Source organism: Pristis pectinata, chromosome 10 (assembly GCF_009764475.1).
Source record: "Pristis pectinata isolate sPriPec2 chromosome 10, sPriPec2.1.pri, whole genome shotgun sequence".
Taxonomy (NCBI): domain Eukaryota; kingdom Metazoa; phylum Chordata; class Chondrichthyes; order Rhinopristiformes; family Pristidae; genus Pristis; species Pristis pectinata.
The window spans coordinates 101,082,878-101,097,726 of record NC_067414.1 but is presented as its reverse complement, the minus strand read 5'-3'; the positions used below and the strand labels follow the sequence as shown (position 1 = coordinate 101,097,726).

Here is a 14,849-nt window from a genome sequence, read left to right as displayed (position 1 = left end):
ACCAGACACGAGTGGGAACAGGGTCGGGGACTGACCCCTCCCACACTGACCCCAGGGTCGGTGTGAACTGACCCCTCCCACACTGACCCCGGGGTGGGGACTAACCCCTCCCACACTGACCCCGGGGTGGGGACTGACCCCTCCTACACTGACCCCGGGGTGTGGACTGACCCCTCCCACTGACCCCTCCCACAGGACCCCAGGGTGGGGACTGACCCCTCCCACATTGGTCACAGGGTGTGGGCTGACCCCGCGGTCGGTGTGGACTGACCCCTCCCACACTGACCCCGCGGTCGGTGTGGACTGACCCCTCCCACACTGACCCCGCGGTCGGTGTGGACTGACCCCTCCCATACCGACCCCAGGGTGGGGACTGATCCTGGCGTGGGGACTGACCCCTCCCACAGTGACCCCAGGGTGGGGACTGACCCCGGGGTGTGGACTGACCTCTCCCACAGGACCCCAGGGTGGGGACTGACCCCTCCCACATTGATCACAGGGTGTGGGCTGACCCCACGGCCGGTGTGGACTGACCCCTCCCACACTGACCCCACGGTCGGTGTGGACTGACCCCTCCCACACTAACCCCGGGGTCGGTGTGGACTGACCCCTCCCATACCGACCCCAGGGTGGGGACTGATCCTGGCGTGGGGACTGACCCCTCCCACAGTGACCCAAGGGTGGGGACTGACTCTGGGGTGTGGACTGACCCCTCCCACACTGACCCCGGGGTGGGGACTGACCCCTCCCACTGTGACCCCAGGGTGTGGACTGACCCCTCCCACAGTGACCCCGGGGTGGGGACTGACCCCTCCCACACTGACCCCTCTGTCCTGTGTTACAGCCGCGTGCTGTCGCTGGATTCCGAGGGACGGTTCGTTACGCATCTGTCAACGCTCACAAAAACCGGGTACGGCAGCGGGGGATCGCTCGCAGGGAGGGGGCGGGGTCGCTAGGGTGGGGGGTGTGGGTTCACCAGTCAGGCTTCGGGAAATCGTGGGGTCGATGGTGAGAGGGTCAGGGATCGTGGGGTCGACGGTGAAAGGGGCAGGGGTCGTGGGGTCATCAGTGCAAGGGGCCGTTGGAGTTTTAAGTGCGAGGGGTGTGGGGAGTTGGGGGTCTGGCATTGGGTCAGGAGGTCGGTGAGTCCTGCCTCTCCTCCCCTGACCCTGCCTCTGACCTCTGACCTGTCCCTCTAGGAGATGGGACGACACGACGACCTCTGGTCCCTGTTCTACATGTTGGTGGAGTTCGCCGTCGGTCAGCTCCCCTGGAGAAAAATCAAGGACAAGGTACGCTCACCCCCCTCCCCGCCCATGGGTGTGTGCCCCCCGATAATGGGGAACAGAGAGGGATCCCACCCTTGGTAGAGGGCACCAGGGAATGGGCAGTTAACCTGGAAAATCGATGGGAATCACTAGTGGGGTGGTGATGTCTGGGATGGTCCCAACGCACCCAAACTCAAGGGCTTGATGTTTAATTCGGGCTCAGGATGTGGGGAGAGAGCTGGAACTGGGGACCGGATGGGAGAGAGCTGGAACTGGGGACCGGATGGGAGAGAGCTGGAACTGGGGACCGGATGTGGGGAGAGAGCTGGGACCGGGGACTGACCTGCATTTGTTGTGGGGAGGGGAGCTCCAGGGTTTAGATCCGGTGACGGTGAAGGAACGGTGAGAGGTTTCCCAGTGGTGGGGGGTTGGGGAACCTGCAGGTGGGGGTGTTCCCCTGCACCCACTGCCTGTGTCTGGGTTTGGGAGGTCCCGTTGGAGTCGCCCGGGGCAGTGACTGCAGTGTGTTCTGCAGATGGTGCCCACTGCAGTCACTGTGTGTGGGTGGGGGCGGATGGTTTAGGGAGGCAGGGGCGGGAGGTTTTAGGGAGGGGGTGTTTAGGAGGGGAGGAGAGGGAGTGTTGGGGGGGGCGGGTTAGGGAGCCGTAGGGGTGGGTGCTTTGTCCTGGGCGGTGCTGAGTTCGAGAGTTGTTGAAGCCGCACTCACCCAGACCAGTGGGGAGTGTCCCGTCACACTCCCCACCTGTGCCCTGTAGAGGGGGGGGGGGCACTGGGGTGTCAGGAGGTGAGTCTGTACACACGTGTCAGGGTGCATGGGGTGGGGAGAGGTCGTGGTGCCCAGAGGGTGTCAGGGTACCCAGAGGTGAGGTGGGGTGGGGTCAGGGTGCCCAGAGGTGGGGTCGGCGTGGGGTCAGGGTGCGTGGGGTGGGGTCAAGGTGCCTGGAGGTGGGGTCGGTGGAATCAGGGTGTGTGGGATTGGGTCAGGGTGTCTGGAGGTGTGGTCGGGGTGGGATGGGGTCAGGTGCCTGGAGGGGGTCAGGGTGCCTGGAGGTGGGGTGAGGTGGGGTCAGGGTGCGTGGGGTGGGGTCAGGGTTCCTGGAGGGTGTCAGGGTGCACGGAGGTAGGTCGGGGTGGGGTCAGTGTGCCCGGAGGTGGGGTCAGGGTACATGGGGTGGGGTCAGGGTTCCCAAAGGGTTTCAGGGTGCCCGGAGGTGGGGTTGGGATGGGGTCAGGGTGTGTGGGCTGGGGTGGGCGTGTATCCTTGCTGGAAGTGCTGAGAGCTGCCCTCTGCCCCCACAGGAGCAGGTCGGACTCATTAAGGAGAAGTACGACCATCGGATGCTGTTGAAGCACATGCCCTCGGAGTTTCACCTGTTCCTCGACCACGTGTCCACTTTGGATTACTTCACCAAACCGGATTATCAGGTACCTGGGCGGTGCTGGCGGCCGGCTGCCGCACTTGATGAGGCTGTCCGACAGCACAGCTGCACACTGCAGGTGCTGACTGTCCCACTGGGCACTCCCTGTGGGAGGTCAGCCAAGCAGGGCAAACCCTGGAGCCTGCTCCACCATTCAACACCCTCCATGCTGGTCACCCACGTCCGGTCCCCGGTCCCAGCCCTCTCCCCACGTCCGGTCCCAGCTCTGTCCCCATATCCCTGACCTAAGGATGACCCCTGACCCCTCTTTGAATAAAGTCAAAGTCAAGTTTATTGTCAGATGCACAAGTCCATATGCACAGATGCAATGAGAAACTTCCCTGCAGCAGCATCACAGGCACAGAGCATCAGATAAGCAGCATTCACAAGAAAAACATAAACATAAATTATACACAATTTTTACAAGAAAGAATACACTTAAAACAGGATTATGCCTCAGGGGTACAGGACCATCCCTCAGGGAGACCCCTCAGCAACAAGACCATCCCTTGGGGGTACAGGACCATCCCTCGGGGAGATCCCTCAGCGACAGGACCATCCCTCAGGGAGACCCCTCGAGGGGACAGGACCATCCCTCGGGGAGATCCCTCGGGGGTACAGGACCATCCCTCAGGGAGATCCCTCGGGGGTACAGGACCATCCCTCGGGGAGACCCCTCGGGGGTACAGGACCATCCCTCGGGGGTACAGGACCATCCCTCGGGGGTACAGGACCATCCCTTGGGGAGATCCCTCGGGGGTACAGGACCATCCCTCGGGGAGATCCCTCAGCGACAGGACATCCCTCGGGGAGATCCCTTGGGTGTACAGGACCATCCCTCGGGGGTACAGGACCATCTCTCGGGGAGATCCCGTGGGGGTACAGGACCATCCCTCGGCGAGACCCCTCAGTGACAGGACCATCCCTCGGGGAGACCCCTCAGCGACAGGACCTGTCCACAGCCCTGCTCTGACCCTCCTGCCTTCCCCGGCAGCTGATCATGTCGGTACTGGAGAGCAGCACCAAGGAACGATGTATCACGGAGAATGAGGCCTTCGACTGGGAGAAGGGAGGCACGGACGCCCTGCTGTCCACCAGCACCCCCACCCAGGCTCAGCTACACACCAAACAGACCGCCGCAATGTTCGGGTCAGTCCCATCCCGTGTGGGGGAGGGGAGAACGCGGGGACATGGGTTGGAGGGGAGGGGGTGGCACAGGAGGTCGGGGGATTGGAGAGCCGTCCCTGGGTCGGGGGTCCCCAGATCAAGGGCAGGGGGTCCCTGGGTCATAGCGGCCTGTGAGTTTGGGGGTCCCTGGGTTGGGTGGTCCATAGATCCGGACGCCTGGTTTGGGGGTGGGTTTGTGGACTGGGTGTCTCTGGGCCGGGGGGGGTCCGTGGATCGGGTGTCCCCAGGTCGGGGGGGTGTCCATGGATCGGGTGTCCCCGGGTCGGGGGGGGTGCGGGGTGGTGTCCATGGATCGGGTGTCCCCGGGTCGGGGGGGTCCATGGGTCCGGTGTCCCCGGGTCGGGGGGTCCATGGGTCCGGTGTCCCCAGGTCGGGGGGGGGGGGGGGGTGGGGTTTCCATGGATCGAGGGTCGCCGGGTCAGGTGTCCGCAGGTCAGGGTGGGGGGGTGGGTGGTGTGTGGTGGGTCCCGGGTCAGGGGTCCATGGATTGGGTGTCCCCGGGTGGGAGGTTCTCTGGATGGGGGGGTGACGCCTGGTGTCTGTGTTGCAGGGTGATCAATGTCACTCCGGTGCCCGGCGATGTGCAGCGGGAGAACACAGACGATGTCCTGCAGGATGAGCACCTCAGTGACCAGGAGAATGCACCTGCCATGATCCCCGGCAGGCCCACTGACCTGTCTGGAGCTCCCCCAAACCTCGCCCTAGAAACGGACGCCTGGGATGAGACGGATATCAATCGCAACAAACTACGGATCAGCATGAGCAAGGTCAGGGGGCAGAGCATCCACTGGTCGGTCCTCACCTGCCGGGGTCGGGGTGCTGGGGGAGAGGGGTCACTGAGGGACGGTGTGAGGGAGGGGGATTAACGTCAGTGGGGATACAGTCAGTGACAGGGCACTGGGGGAGAGGGGTCACTGAGGGACGGTGTGAGGGAGCTGGGGTTCATGGTGGGGGAGATACTGGTGTAGGGACGGCCGATCGATGGCTGTGGAGGTAATGCAGGGTGGGTGTGGAGATTGGGGCTGGGACTGTGCAGTGTAGTGGAGGGGATCATGGTCAGAGGGTGAGGAGTGAGTGGGGCTGGTCAGAGGGAGTGTGGGCATGGGAATGGGAGCGGATCGTGTTCAGGGTGAGGGAGGCTGATCAGAGGGGGTGTGGGAATGGGAGGAGAGAGTGGTTGGCGGGATTGGCACTGGGGAGATGTGGCAGAGTGGGACGGGAAGTGAGGGGGGAATGGGACAGTGGGAGGGCTGTGGTGAGGGTCAGTGCCTGGTGTGGGGAGGGGGACTGGATCAGTGGCTGATGTGGGGGTGGTGGTGGGGAGAACCGGATCGGTGCCGGGGGGACGGCGGGGTGGGGACTGGATCTGTGGGGGGTCGTTGTGCCCAGTTTGGGGGTTGGTGGGGGGACTGGATTGGTGCCGGTGTGGTGGGGGGGACTGGATCGGTGCCCAGTGTTGACCTCCCCCCCCCCCTCTGCCGACACAGTGTGTGCTGGAGGACGAGCCCAGTCGCCTCCCCTGCCCTGGTTCCCCAGTGCGAGGGGCCACGGAGAGCGGCCAGGCTGGGCTGCGCTATCGCCGCGTCAACAGTCCCGAGTCCGACCGGCTCTCCACCACCGATGCCCGCGGAGAGGCTCTGGACAAACGGTGAGGCTACCTCCCCCCTCGTCCCCCCCTCCCCTCGTCCCCCCCTCCCCTCGTCCCCATCCCCCCGCCCTCTCGTCCCCACCCCCTACCCCCAACCCCCTCTCGTCCCCGTCCCCGCGCCCTCCCACGGCTGGGTCAAGGGGTGGGTCTGGGGCCAGGGGCCAGGGGCCAGGGCTGACCACCCAGGCTGACCCCGTGTTGTTCCCCAGGTCCCGGGTGGAGATGCTGGGCTCACCCTCCCGCCAGCCTCAGGCGGGGTTGCTGAGCTCGGGGAAGGAGCAGGCGGCGGGTGAGAGGCCGGTGAGCAGGCGGATGGAGGCCTCGGCCTCGGTGGAGCAGGAGGCCCTGAGCACGGCCTTCCGGTCGGTGCCGCTGGCCGAGGAGGAGGACTTCGACAGCAGGGAGTGGGTGATCATCGACAAGACCGAGCTGAAGGACTTCCAGCCGGGCGTGGAGGCCAGCTCGTCCGGCACCACCGACGAGGAGCCCGAGGAACTGCGGCCCCTCGAGGGGGCAGAGGCTGCTCGTCCCAGGGTCCCGGACCAGGAGGGCAGCAGGAGGACAGCCCAGTGCCCCTCCACCTCAGAGAGCGGGAGGGAGCTCCGTGCCAGCAGTCCGGGCCGCTCACCACTACACCACTCGCAGCCCGCTCCACACACTGTACGCCACGAGTCCGAGCTGTCCACGTCCGAGCAGCAGGTAGGTGGCTGAACGCACCACACCCGTGACCCCGCCTGTGGCCCCACACGTACCCCACCCATTCCCCACCCACACTGTGGGTCTGAGCTCTCCACCTCCCAGAAGCAGGTAGGTCTCTGCACCCACAGAGCGCCAGGAGCGGGGCAGGAGGCACCCAGACAGGCTGACCAGCCCACATTCCCATCAGCTCCCCCCAGGTTCAACCCCTCACCCACATACCAGGGGCAATTCACTGCCCCCAGTTAACCCACATGTCACTGGGAGGGGGGAGAAAACCAGAGCACCTGGGGAACCCATGCAGACACGGGGAGAATGTGCAAACTACACACACACACACACACACACACACACACACACACACACACACACACACACACACACACACACACACACACACACACACACACACACACACAACACTGGAGGTCTGCAAACTTACTAATCATACCTCCCAGACCCAAATCCCTAGTGTGTATAACCGACAGTGAGGGTCCCCACCGATCCCTGTGGTACACCACTGGTTACAGGCTTCCACTCACAAAACACCCCTCCACCACCACCCTCTGCCTCCAATTACCAAGCCATCTGATGCCTCACTGGTGGCCAGTGTAACCTCCGTCCTTGCCTCCCACCGTAACCTAGGATACAGCTCATCACCCCTGGGTCTTATCCACCTTTAAGCCCACTAAGGCATCTAATACCTCCTTTCTACTGATTGCATCTTCTCGAATTTCAGCACCACCACCCCCCCCCCCCACCCCCCCGAATTCTCCCACAATGTCCTTCTCCTCAGTGAATACAGCTGAGAAGTTTCATTTAAGACCTCACCCACATGGTCTGGCTCCACACAGATTGCCCCTTCTGTTGGAGACGCAGGAGACTGCAGACACTGGAATCTGGAGCAACAAACAATCTGCTGGAGGAGCTCAGTGGGTTGAGCAGCCTCTGTGGAGAGAAAGGAACTGTCAATGTTTCGGGTCGAGACCCTGCATCAGGTCCTCCAGCAGATTGTTGTCATTTCTCTTTCTCTGGTTACCCTCTCACCTTGATGTACATAAACTGCTTTGGGATTGTATTGTCCACCAGTGCCCCCTCTTTGCCCTCCAATCTCTCCTTTACCCTCTAACACACTATATTCCTAAAGGGTTTTCCCTTTTCTGTAGTCTGTGCCTGCCCTTGTTGCCTTTGTCCAGCCCTCGTTATCCCTTGACAGACAGGGTTCCTTGGACTTCCTGCCCCTACCTCTCACCCTCATTGGTCCTGCACTATGATTTCATACTTAAGTGCTCTCCACTTGTCCAACGTGAACCTACCTGCAAGTATCTGCCCTCAGGTTGGGTCTATTCATACTGAAATCAGCCTACCCACAATCCAGGTCCTTTTTGGAAACTACTTTCCAAATGTAGATTGATCCTGTCTCTCAGGATTATTTCCAATAACATCCCGCCCACTGATGATAGATTCACTGCCCTAAGATCACCTGGCTGACCCCTGCTGCCCTTCTTGAATAAACGTACCACATTTGCTGTCCTCCAGTCATCTGACATCTCAGCAGTGACCAGCAAAGATTTTTTTCTTTTTCTCCGAAAGAATTTGGAGTGGGAGGGGAAAGATCCAGTTGTCATGGTCCCTGTGGATACCAATGATGTAGGTAGAACAAGGAAGGAGGTTCTGCCGAGGGAATTTGAACAGCTAGGGACTAAATTAAAAAGCAGACCCAAAAAGGTAATAAGCTCTGGATTGCTACCGGGAAATTGGCACAGGGTCAGTAAGATCAGAGAGTTAAATGCATGGTTTGGGAGAAGTGGGTTTGAATTTGTGGGACATTGGCACCAGTATTGGGGAAGGAGGGAGCTGTTCTGATGGGACGGGCTCCACCTGAACCACGCTGGGACCAGGGTCCTGGCGAATCACATAACTAGGGTTGTGGATAGGGCTTTAAACTAAATCATGGGGGGGGTGGGTTCAACAAATCGGAAAAGTATGGATAAAGTAAAAGGGAAGGAGAGTGCAGGAGAGGTTACTGAGGTCTCCAGAATAAAGAATAAGAGAAAGTTTAGAGAAGGATAAGAATTTAACTTCAGGCAACATGGAGACAAATTTGAGAAGAAGGCTGGTGAGTACAGGACTGAAGGTGCTATATATGAACGCAGTATACGAAATAAGGCAGATGAGCTTATAGCGCAGTTAGCAATTGCCAGGTGCAACATTGTGGGCATCACAGAATCGTGGTTGAAAGGAGATCACGGCTGGGAGCTAAACATCCAGATACACATCCCATCGAAAAGACGGGCAGCTGGGCAGAGGGGGGTGGGGTGGCTCTGCTGGTAAAACATGAAATCAAATCCTCAGCAAGAAGTGACATAGGATCAGAGGATGTAGGATCCTTGTGGGTAGAGTTAAGAAACGGCAAGGAAAAGACCCTGATGGGAATTATTATACAGGCCTCCAAATAGTAGCCAGGATGTGGAGTACAGGTTACAACAGGAGATAGAAAAGACATGTAAAGAGGGCAACGTTATGGTGGTCATCGGGGATTTCAATACGCAGGTGGATTCAGAAAATCAGGTTGGTACTGGATTCGAAGAGAAAGAACTTGTAGAATTTTTAGAGCAGCTTGTGGTCAAACCCACTAGGGAAAGGGCAATTCTGGATTTGATGTTGTGCAATGAACCGGATTTGATTAGGGAGCTTAAGGTAAAGGAACACTTAGGAGGCAGTGATCAGAATATGATAGAATTCACCCTGCCGTTTGAGAGGGAGCAGCTGAAATCAGATGGGTCGATAGTACAGCTGAGTAAGGGCATGACATAGGAGCTGGCCAAAGTTGATTGGAAGGGGACCCTAGCAGGGATGACGATAGAGCAGCAATGGTGGGAGTTTCTGGGAGTAATTGTGAAGACGCAGGATCAGTTCATCTCAAAGAAAAAGAAGCAGCATTCTGAAGGGAGGATGAGGCAACCGTGGCTGACAAGGGAAGTCAAAGACAGCATAAAAGCAAAAGAGAAGGCATACATGTTGCAAAAATTAGTGGGAAGCTGGAGGATTGGGAAGCTTTTAAAAACCAACAGAAGGCAACTAAAAAAGCAATAAGGGGAGAAGAGATGAAATATGAAGGTACGTAAGCTAGCCCATAATATAAAAGAGGATACCAAAAGTTTTTTCAGATATATGAAGAGTAAGAGAGGCAAGAGTGGACATCGGACCGCTGGAAAATGACACTGGAGAGTTAGTAATGGGGAACAAAGAAATGGCAAACAAACTGTATAAGTATTTTGCATCAATCTTCACTGTGGAAGACACCAGCAACATGCCAGAAATTCGAGAGAGTCAGGGGGCAGAAATGAGTGTAGTCGCCATTACTGAGGAGAAGGTGCTTGGGAAACTGAAAGGTCTGAAGGTGGATAAGTCACCTGGACCAGATGGACTACACTCCAGGGCTCTGAAAGACGTAGCTGAAGAGATTGTAGAGGCATGAGTGGTGATCTTTCAAGAATCACTAGAGTCAGGAATGGTTCTGGAGGACTGGAAAATTGCAAATGTCACTCCAGTCTTTAAGAAGGGAGGGAGGCAAAAGCCAGGAAATTATAGGCCGGTTTGCCTGACTTCAGTGGTTGGTAAGATGTTAGAGTCCATTATTAAGGATGAGGTTTCGGTGTACTTGGAAGCTCATGATAAAATAGGCCGAAGTCAGCATGGTTTCCTTAAGGGGAGATCTTGCCTGACAAATTTGTTGGAATTCTTTGAGGAAGTAACAGGCAGGATAGAAAAAGAGTCAGTCAATGTTGTTTACTTGGATTTTCAGAAGGCCTTTGACAAGGTGCCGCACATAAGGCTGCTAAACAAGATAGAACCCCAGGGTATTACAGGAAAGGTACTAGCATAGATAGAAGATTGGCTAACTGGCAGAAGGCAAAGAGTGGGAATAAAGGGGGCTTTTTCTGGTTGGCTGCCAGTGACTAGTGGTGTTCCGCAGGGGTCAGTGTTGGATCCACTACTTTTCACTTTGTATGTTAATGATCTGGATGACGGAATTGATGGCTTTGGGGCCAAGTTTGCGGGTGATACAACGATAGGTGGAGGGGCAGGTAGTGTTGTGGAAGCAGGGAATCTGTAGAAGGACTTGGACAGGTTGGGAGAATGGGCAAAGAAGTGGCAGATGGAATACAGCGTAGGGAAGTGTGCGGTCATGCACTCTGGTAGAAGGAATAAAGGCACAGACTATTTTCTAAATGGGGAGCAAATTCAGAAATCAGAGGTGCAAAGGGTCTTGGGAGTCCCAGTGCAGGATTCCCTGAAGGTTAACTTGCAGGCTGAGTCAGTAGTAAGGAAGGCAAATGCAATGTTAGCATTCATTTCAAGAGGACTAGAATTATAAAAGCAAGGATGTAATGCTGAGGCTTTATAAGGCGTTGGTCAGACCACATTTGGAGTATTGTGAGCAATTTTGGGCCCCATATCTAAGTAAGGCTGTGCTGGCATTGGAGAGGGTCTAGAGGAGGTTTTCAAGAATGATCCCAAGGATGAAAGGGTTAATGTATGAGGGATGTTTGATGTCTCTGGGCCTGTACTCGCTGGAGTTTAGAAGGATGAGGGGGGATCTCGTTGAAACCTACTGAATATTGAAAGGCCTGGATAGAGTGGACGTGAAGAGGATGTTTCCAGTAGTGGGAGAGTCTAGGACCAGAGGGCACAGCCTCAGAATAGAAGGACATCTCTTTAGGACAGAGATGAGGAGGAATTTCTTTAGCCAGAGAGTGGTGAATCTGTGGAATTCATTGCCACAGATGGCTCCAGCTCCCAGATCTTGTCTTGTGAAGTTGCAGTCTGCCTTCCCCAATTCAGAGCCTTGATGTCTGAACCACCCTTTTCCCCGTCCATAATGACCTGAAACTTAACGGGTTACGGTCACTCTCCCCAAAGTGCTCGTCCACTTGCCCGGTCACATTCCCAAGGACCGGATCTCCCACTGCCCTATCCCGAGCAGGACTGTTGATGTACTGGCTCAAGATGTTCCCCTGAATGCTCTTTAAAACTTCCACCCCATCCATTCCTTTCTCACTGAGGTGATCCCAGCCAATGTTGGGGAAGTTGCAATCCTCCACCTCTGTAACCCTGTTCCTTTAACACCGAGAGACAGAGGGTCATACAGCACGGAAACAGGTCCTTTGGCCCAACTCGTCCATGCTGACCACAGTGCCCAACCAAGCTGATCCCATTTGCCTGCATTTGGCCCATATCCCTCGAAACCTCTCCTATCCAGAGACATCCAAGTGTCTGTTCACCTCGATGAGGTCACCCCTCCGTCTCTGACGCTCTCAGCCTGCCCAACCTCTCCCTAGAACTCAGTCCCTCGAGTCCTGGCAACGTCGTCGTAAATCCTCTTTGCACTCTTTCCAGCTTAATGACATCTTTCTTGTAACAGTGCCAAGAACTGAACACAGTGCTCCAAGTGCGGCCTCACCAGTGTCTTGTACAAATGCAACATAACGTCCCAACTCCTGTACTCAATGCCCTGACTGAAGGCCAGCGAGCCAAGCGCCTTCTTCACCACCCTGTCTACCTGTGACCCCACTTTCAGGAAGCCATGTCCCTGTACCCCGAGGTCCCTCTGTTCTACAACGCTCCCCAGGGCCCTGCCGCTCACTGAAAGTCCGACCCACATTTGACTTCCCAAAATGCAACCCCTTGCACTTATCCAAATTAAACTCCATTTGCCATTCCTCGGCCCACTGACCCAGCTGATCAGGATCCGCCCCTGTAATTCTTGAGAACCTTTCTCACTGTCTGTTTTCTGACCATGCCTTGCCCACCTCATTCTGCAATTTGCCCACACCTCTCTCCCATTGACTGACGGGGGCCCTGTATGCACCCCCAGCATGGGACTGGACCTCGCTTTATTTCGAAGCTCAGGTAGCCTTGCTTGAAGGGATACCTGGTATGTCCTTCACCACTCCTGCGGTGCTGGAGCTGTCAATGCACTGCCACCCCATTCCTGGAGCACAGAGATGCCAGTCCTGCCCTTCCTCCCACCCTCCCTGTGACCCTCCCCGTGTGTCGGCGACAGGCTGGGGGGGGGCTCTGTCCCCCTCCCCGCCCCCTGTGGCAGTGCGTCTGACTGTGGCCTCGGCCCTGTTTCTGTTTCAGTTTGACCAGGAGCCTTCCACCCCACAGACGGTTCCGCGGTACAGCCCACTGCGCAGACTGGCCTCTTCCGTCTTCTCCTCCTCCTCCCTGGAGACGGAGCACTACCCTCATGCCAGCACCACCTTCCTGCAGCGCAGCCGCTCGGCGGAGAGCAGTCCTGCCCGCCAGCCGGCTTCGCGGAGACACCTGCCCCTCATCCCTGGCAACCACCGCCTCATGCCCTCCGTTCTCCGCATCTCCCGCAGCCAGCTGCAGCAGGTCTGGGCCCGCTTCCTGTCCAAGACCTGAGCCCCCGTCCCTCCCCCCGGGGCAGGGAGCCGGGGCGGGTGGGACCGGGCTGGTGCTGTATGTCTGCATGTCCCAGGGCAGGGAGCCAGGGTGGGTGGGACTGGGCTGGTCCTGTGTGTCTGCATGTCCCAGGGTGGGGCCCGCCCCTCCCCCCGGGGCAGGGAGCGGGGCAGATGGGCACCGATCCCCAGGGTGGGACCGGGCTGGTCCTGCGTGTCTGCATGTCCCGGGGCGGGGCCCGTCTGCTATCCTGGGGCAGGGAGCGGGGCGGGTGGTCACCAATCCCCAGGGTGAGACTGGGCTGGTCGTGTGTGTCCCGGGGCAGGGCCCGTCCCTCTGTCCCAGGGTGGGGTCTCAGGGACTGCCCACTGTCCCGGGCAACACACAGGCCACTGCCCAGGTAGTGTAGGTAGTGGGAGTGCTCCTCACCCTAGCACTGTGCCCACTGTGACCCTTCACCCCTCACACCTGCCCACCTGCAGGCACACCACCCCCCCCCCCACCCACACCATCATGTGCCCTGCCCCCAACCCTCTCCCTCTGGGTGGCCCCGACCCCTGCCCCCACCCACACCGTCACCTGCCCTGCCCCCAACCCCCTCCCTCTGGGTGGCCCCGACCCTCCCCCGGATCCTCCCTTCTGCCCCTCACCTGCCCACCACCCACACTGTGACGTAGCCTGCCCCCGACCCCTCCCTCTGGGTGTCCCTGCCCTCCGACCCTCTCTTCCCCCCCCCCCCCCCCACCCCCCCCCGCCCCCCACCCGTGCAGCAGGACTGTGCGTATTCGGGGTGGTGTGATGGAGCCCACTGTTCCCCGGGAGTTACTGTCAGCGGGTGTTGGGTGCTGTGCTGCACCCACCCTCCAGGGGTGGGACCCCCCTCCGTCCCTGCGCCCAAAGCTCCTCCCACTGTCACTGGCCAGGGTCATTTACTGCCCCTCCTTCACTGGTGGGAGGGGAGCTCTAGGGGAGACCCGGTGATGGTGCAGGAATGGTGAGAGATTTCCCACGGGGGGTGGGTGGGAGGTCCTGTCGGAGTCGCCTGGGTCAGTGACCGCAGTGTGTTTTGTAGATGGTGCCCACTGCAGTCACTGTGCATGCAGGAGGCAGGGGCAGGGGGCGATTAGGGAGGTGGGGAGGGGTTGGTTGGGGACAGGGTGTGGTTAGGGAGGAGGAGAGGGAGCATTTAGGGAGGTGGGGGCAGGAGTGGTTAGTGGGGCAGGGGAGGGGAGAGTAAGGGGGATGGGATTTGGCGGATGGGAGGGGGTGGTTAGGGTGGGGGTTGTTCGGTAGGAGATGGGGAGGGCGTGTTTAGGGAGGCGGAGGGGGTGTTTAGGGCAGGTAGGGGTGCTTAAAGGGGGCATTTAGGGGAGGAGAGGGTGTTTAGGGAGGGGATGTTTAGGGGTAAGGGGTGTTTAGAGAGGCAGGGGGTGGTATGTTTAGGGAGGGAGAGGGGGTGTTTAGGAGGGGAGGGGGTGTTGTTGGGGGTTGGTTGAGATGGGGAGCCGATGGGGCGGGTGCTCTGTCCTGGGCGGTGCTGAGTTGGAGAGTTGGAGGCGCACTCACCCAGTCCAGTGGGGAGTGTCCCGTCACACTCCCCACCTGTGCCCTGTAGAGTCCCTCCCCACAGGACCCCCAGCCTCTGACCTGCTCGTGTGGTCCCAGTGTGTGTGAGTGGGTGGTCCGGTGTGTGTGCCAGTGTGTGTGTGTGTGTGTGTGTGCAGGTGGTCCGGTGTGTGTGTGCGCGCGGGTGGTCCGGTGTGTGTGTGCGCGGGGGTGGTCCGGTGTGTGTGTGCGTGCCGGTGGGTGGTCTGGCGTGTGTGTGCGGGTGGGTGATCCTGGGGTGTGTGTGGGTGGTCTGTGTGTGTGTGTGTGTGTGTGTGTGTGTGTGTGTGTGTGTGTGTGTGTGTGTGTGGTCCGGTGTGTGTGTGTGTGTGTGGTCCGGTGTGTGTGGTGATGGTGACCCCCCCCAGGCTGTTGAGGGTGGGGGACTCGGGGATGGGACTGCCACAGAACATCAGGGGGAGGTGGTGAGACCCGGTCACTGCTGGTGCCTTGGTCTCTCTGGGCACGGAGGTGGGCTGCTCTCTGTCCTGGGCGGGGGTGCCTGCATCATGTTGGGCGTGGGCTTCCAGTGCCTTGTGTTTCCCACATGGACTGAGTGCAGGAGAC

The 14,849-nt window shown here is 58.8% G+C and overlaps 1 protein-coding gene across 1 annotated transcript in view; it reads left to right on the top strand.

The window, feature by feature from the left end:
- LOC127575537 (tau-tubulin kinase 1-like) overlaps positions 1 to 14,849 on the top strand; it is a 49,563-nt gene that overhangs the window by 20,470 nt on the left and 14,244 nt on the right. The window contains exons 3-9 of the mRNA XM_052025469.1: positions 845 to 910; positions 1,200 to 1,292; positions 2,589 to 2,714; positions 3,702 to 3,856; positions 4,446 to 4,662; positions 5,383 to 5,543; positions 5,753 to 6,242. Coding sequence (XP_051881429.1) covers positions 845 to 910; positions 1,200 to 1,292; positions 2,589 to 2,714; positions 3,702 to 3,856; positions 4,446 to 4,662; positions 5,383 to 5,543; positions 5,753 to 6,242 — 1,308 coding nt within the window. The remainder of the gene's footprint in view (positions 1 to 844; positions 911 to 1,199; positions 1,293 to 2,588; positions 2,715 to 3,701; positions 3,857 to 4,445; positions 4,663 to 5,382; positions 5,544 to 5,752; positions 6,243 to 14,849) is intronic.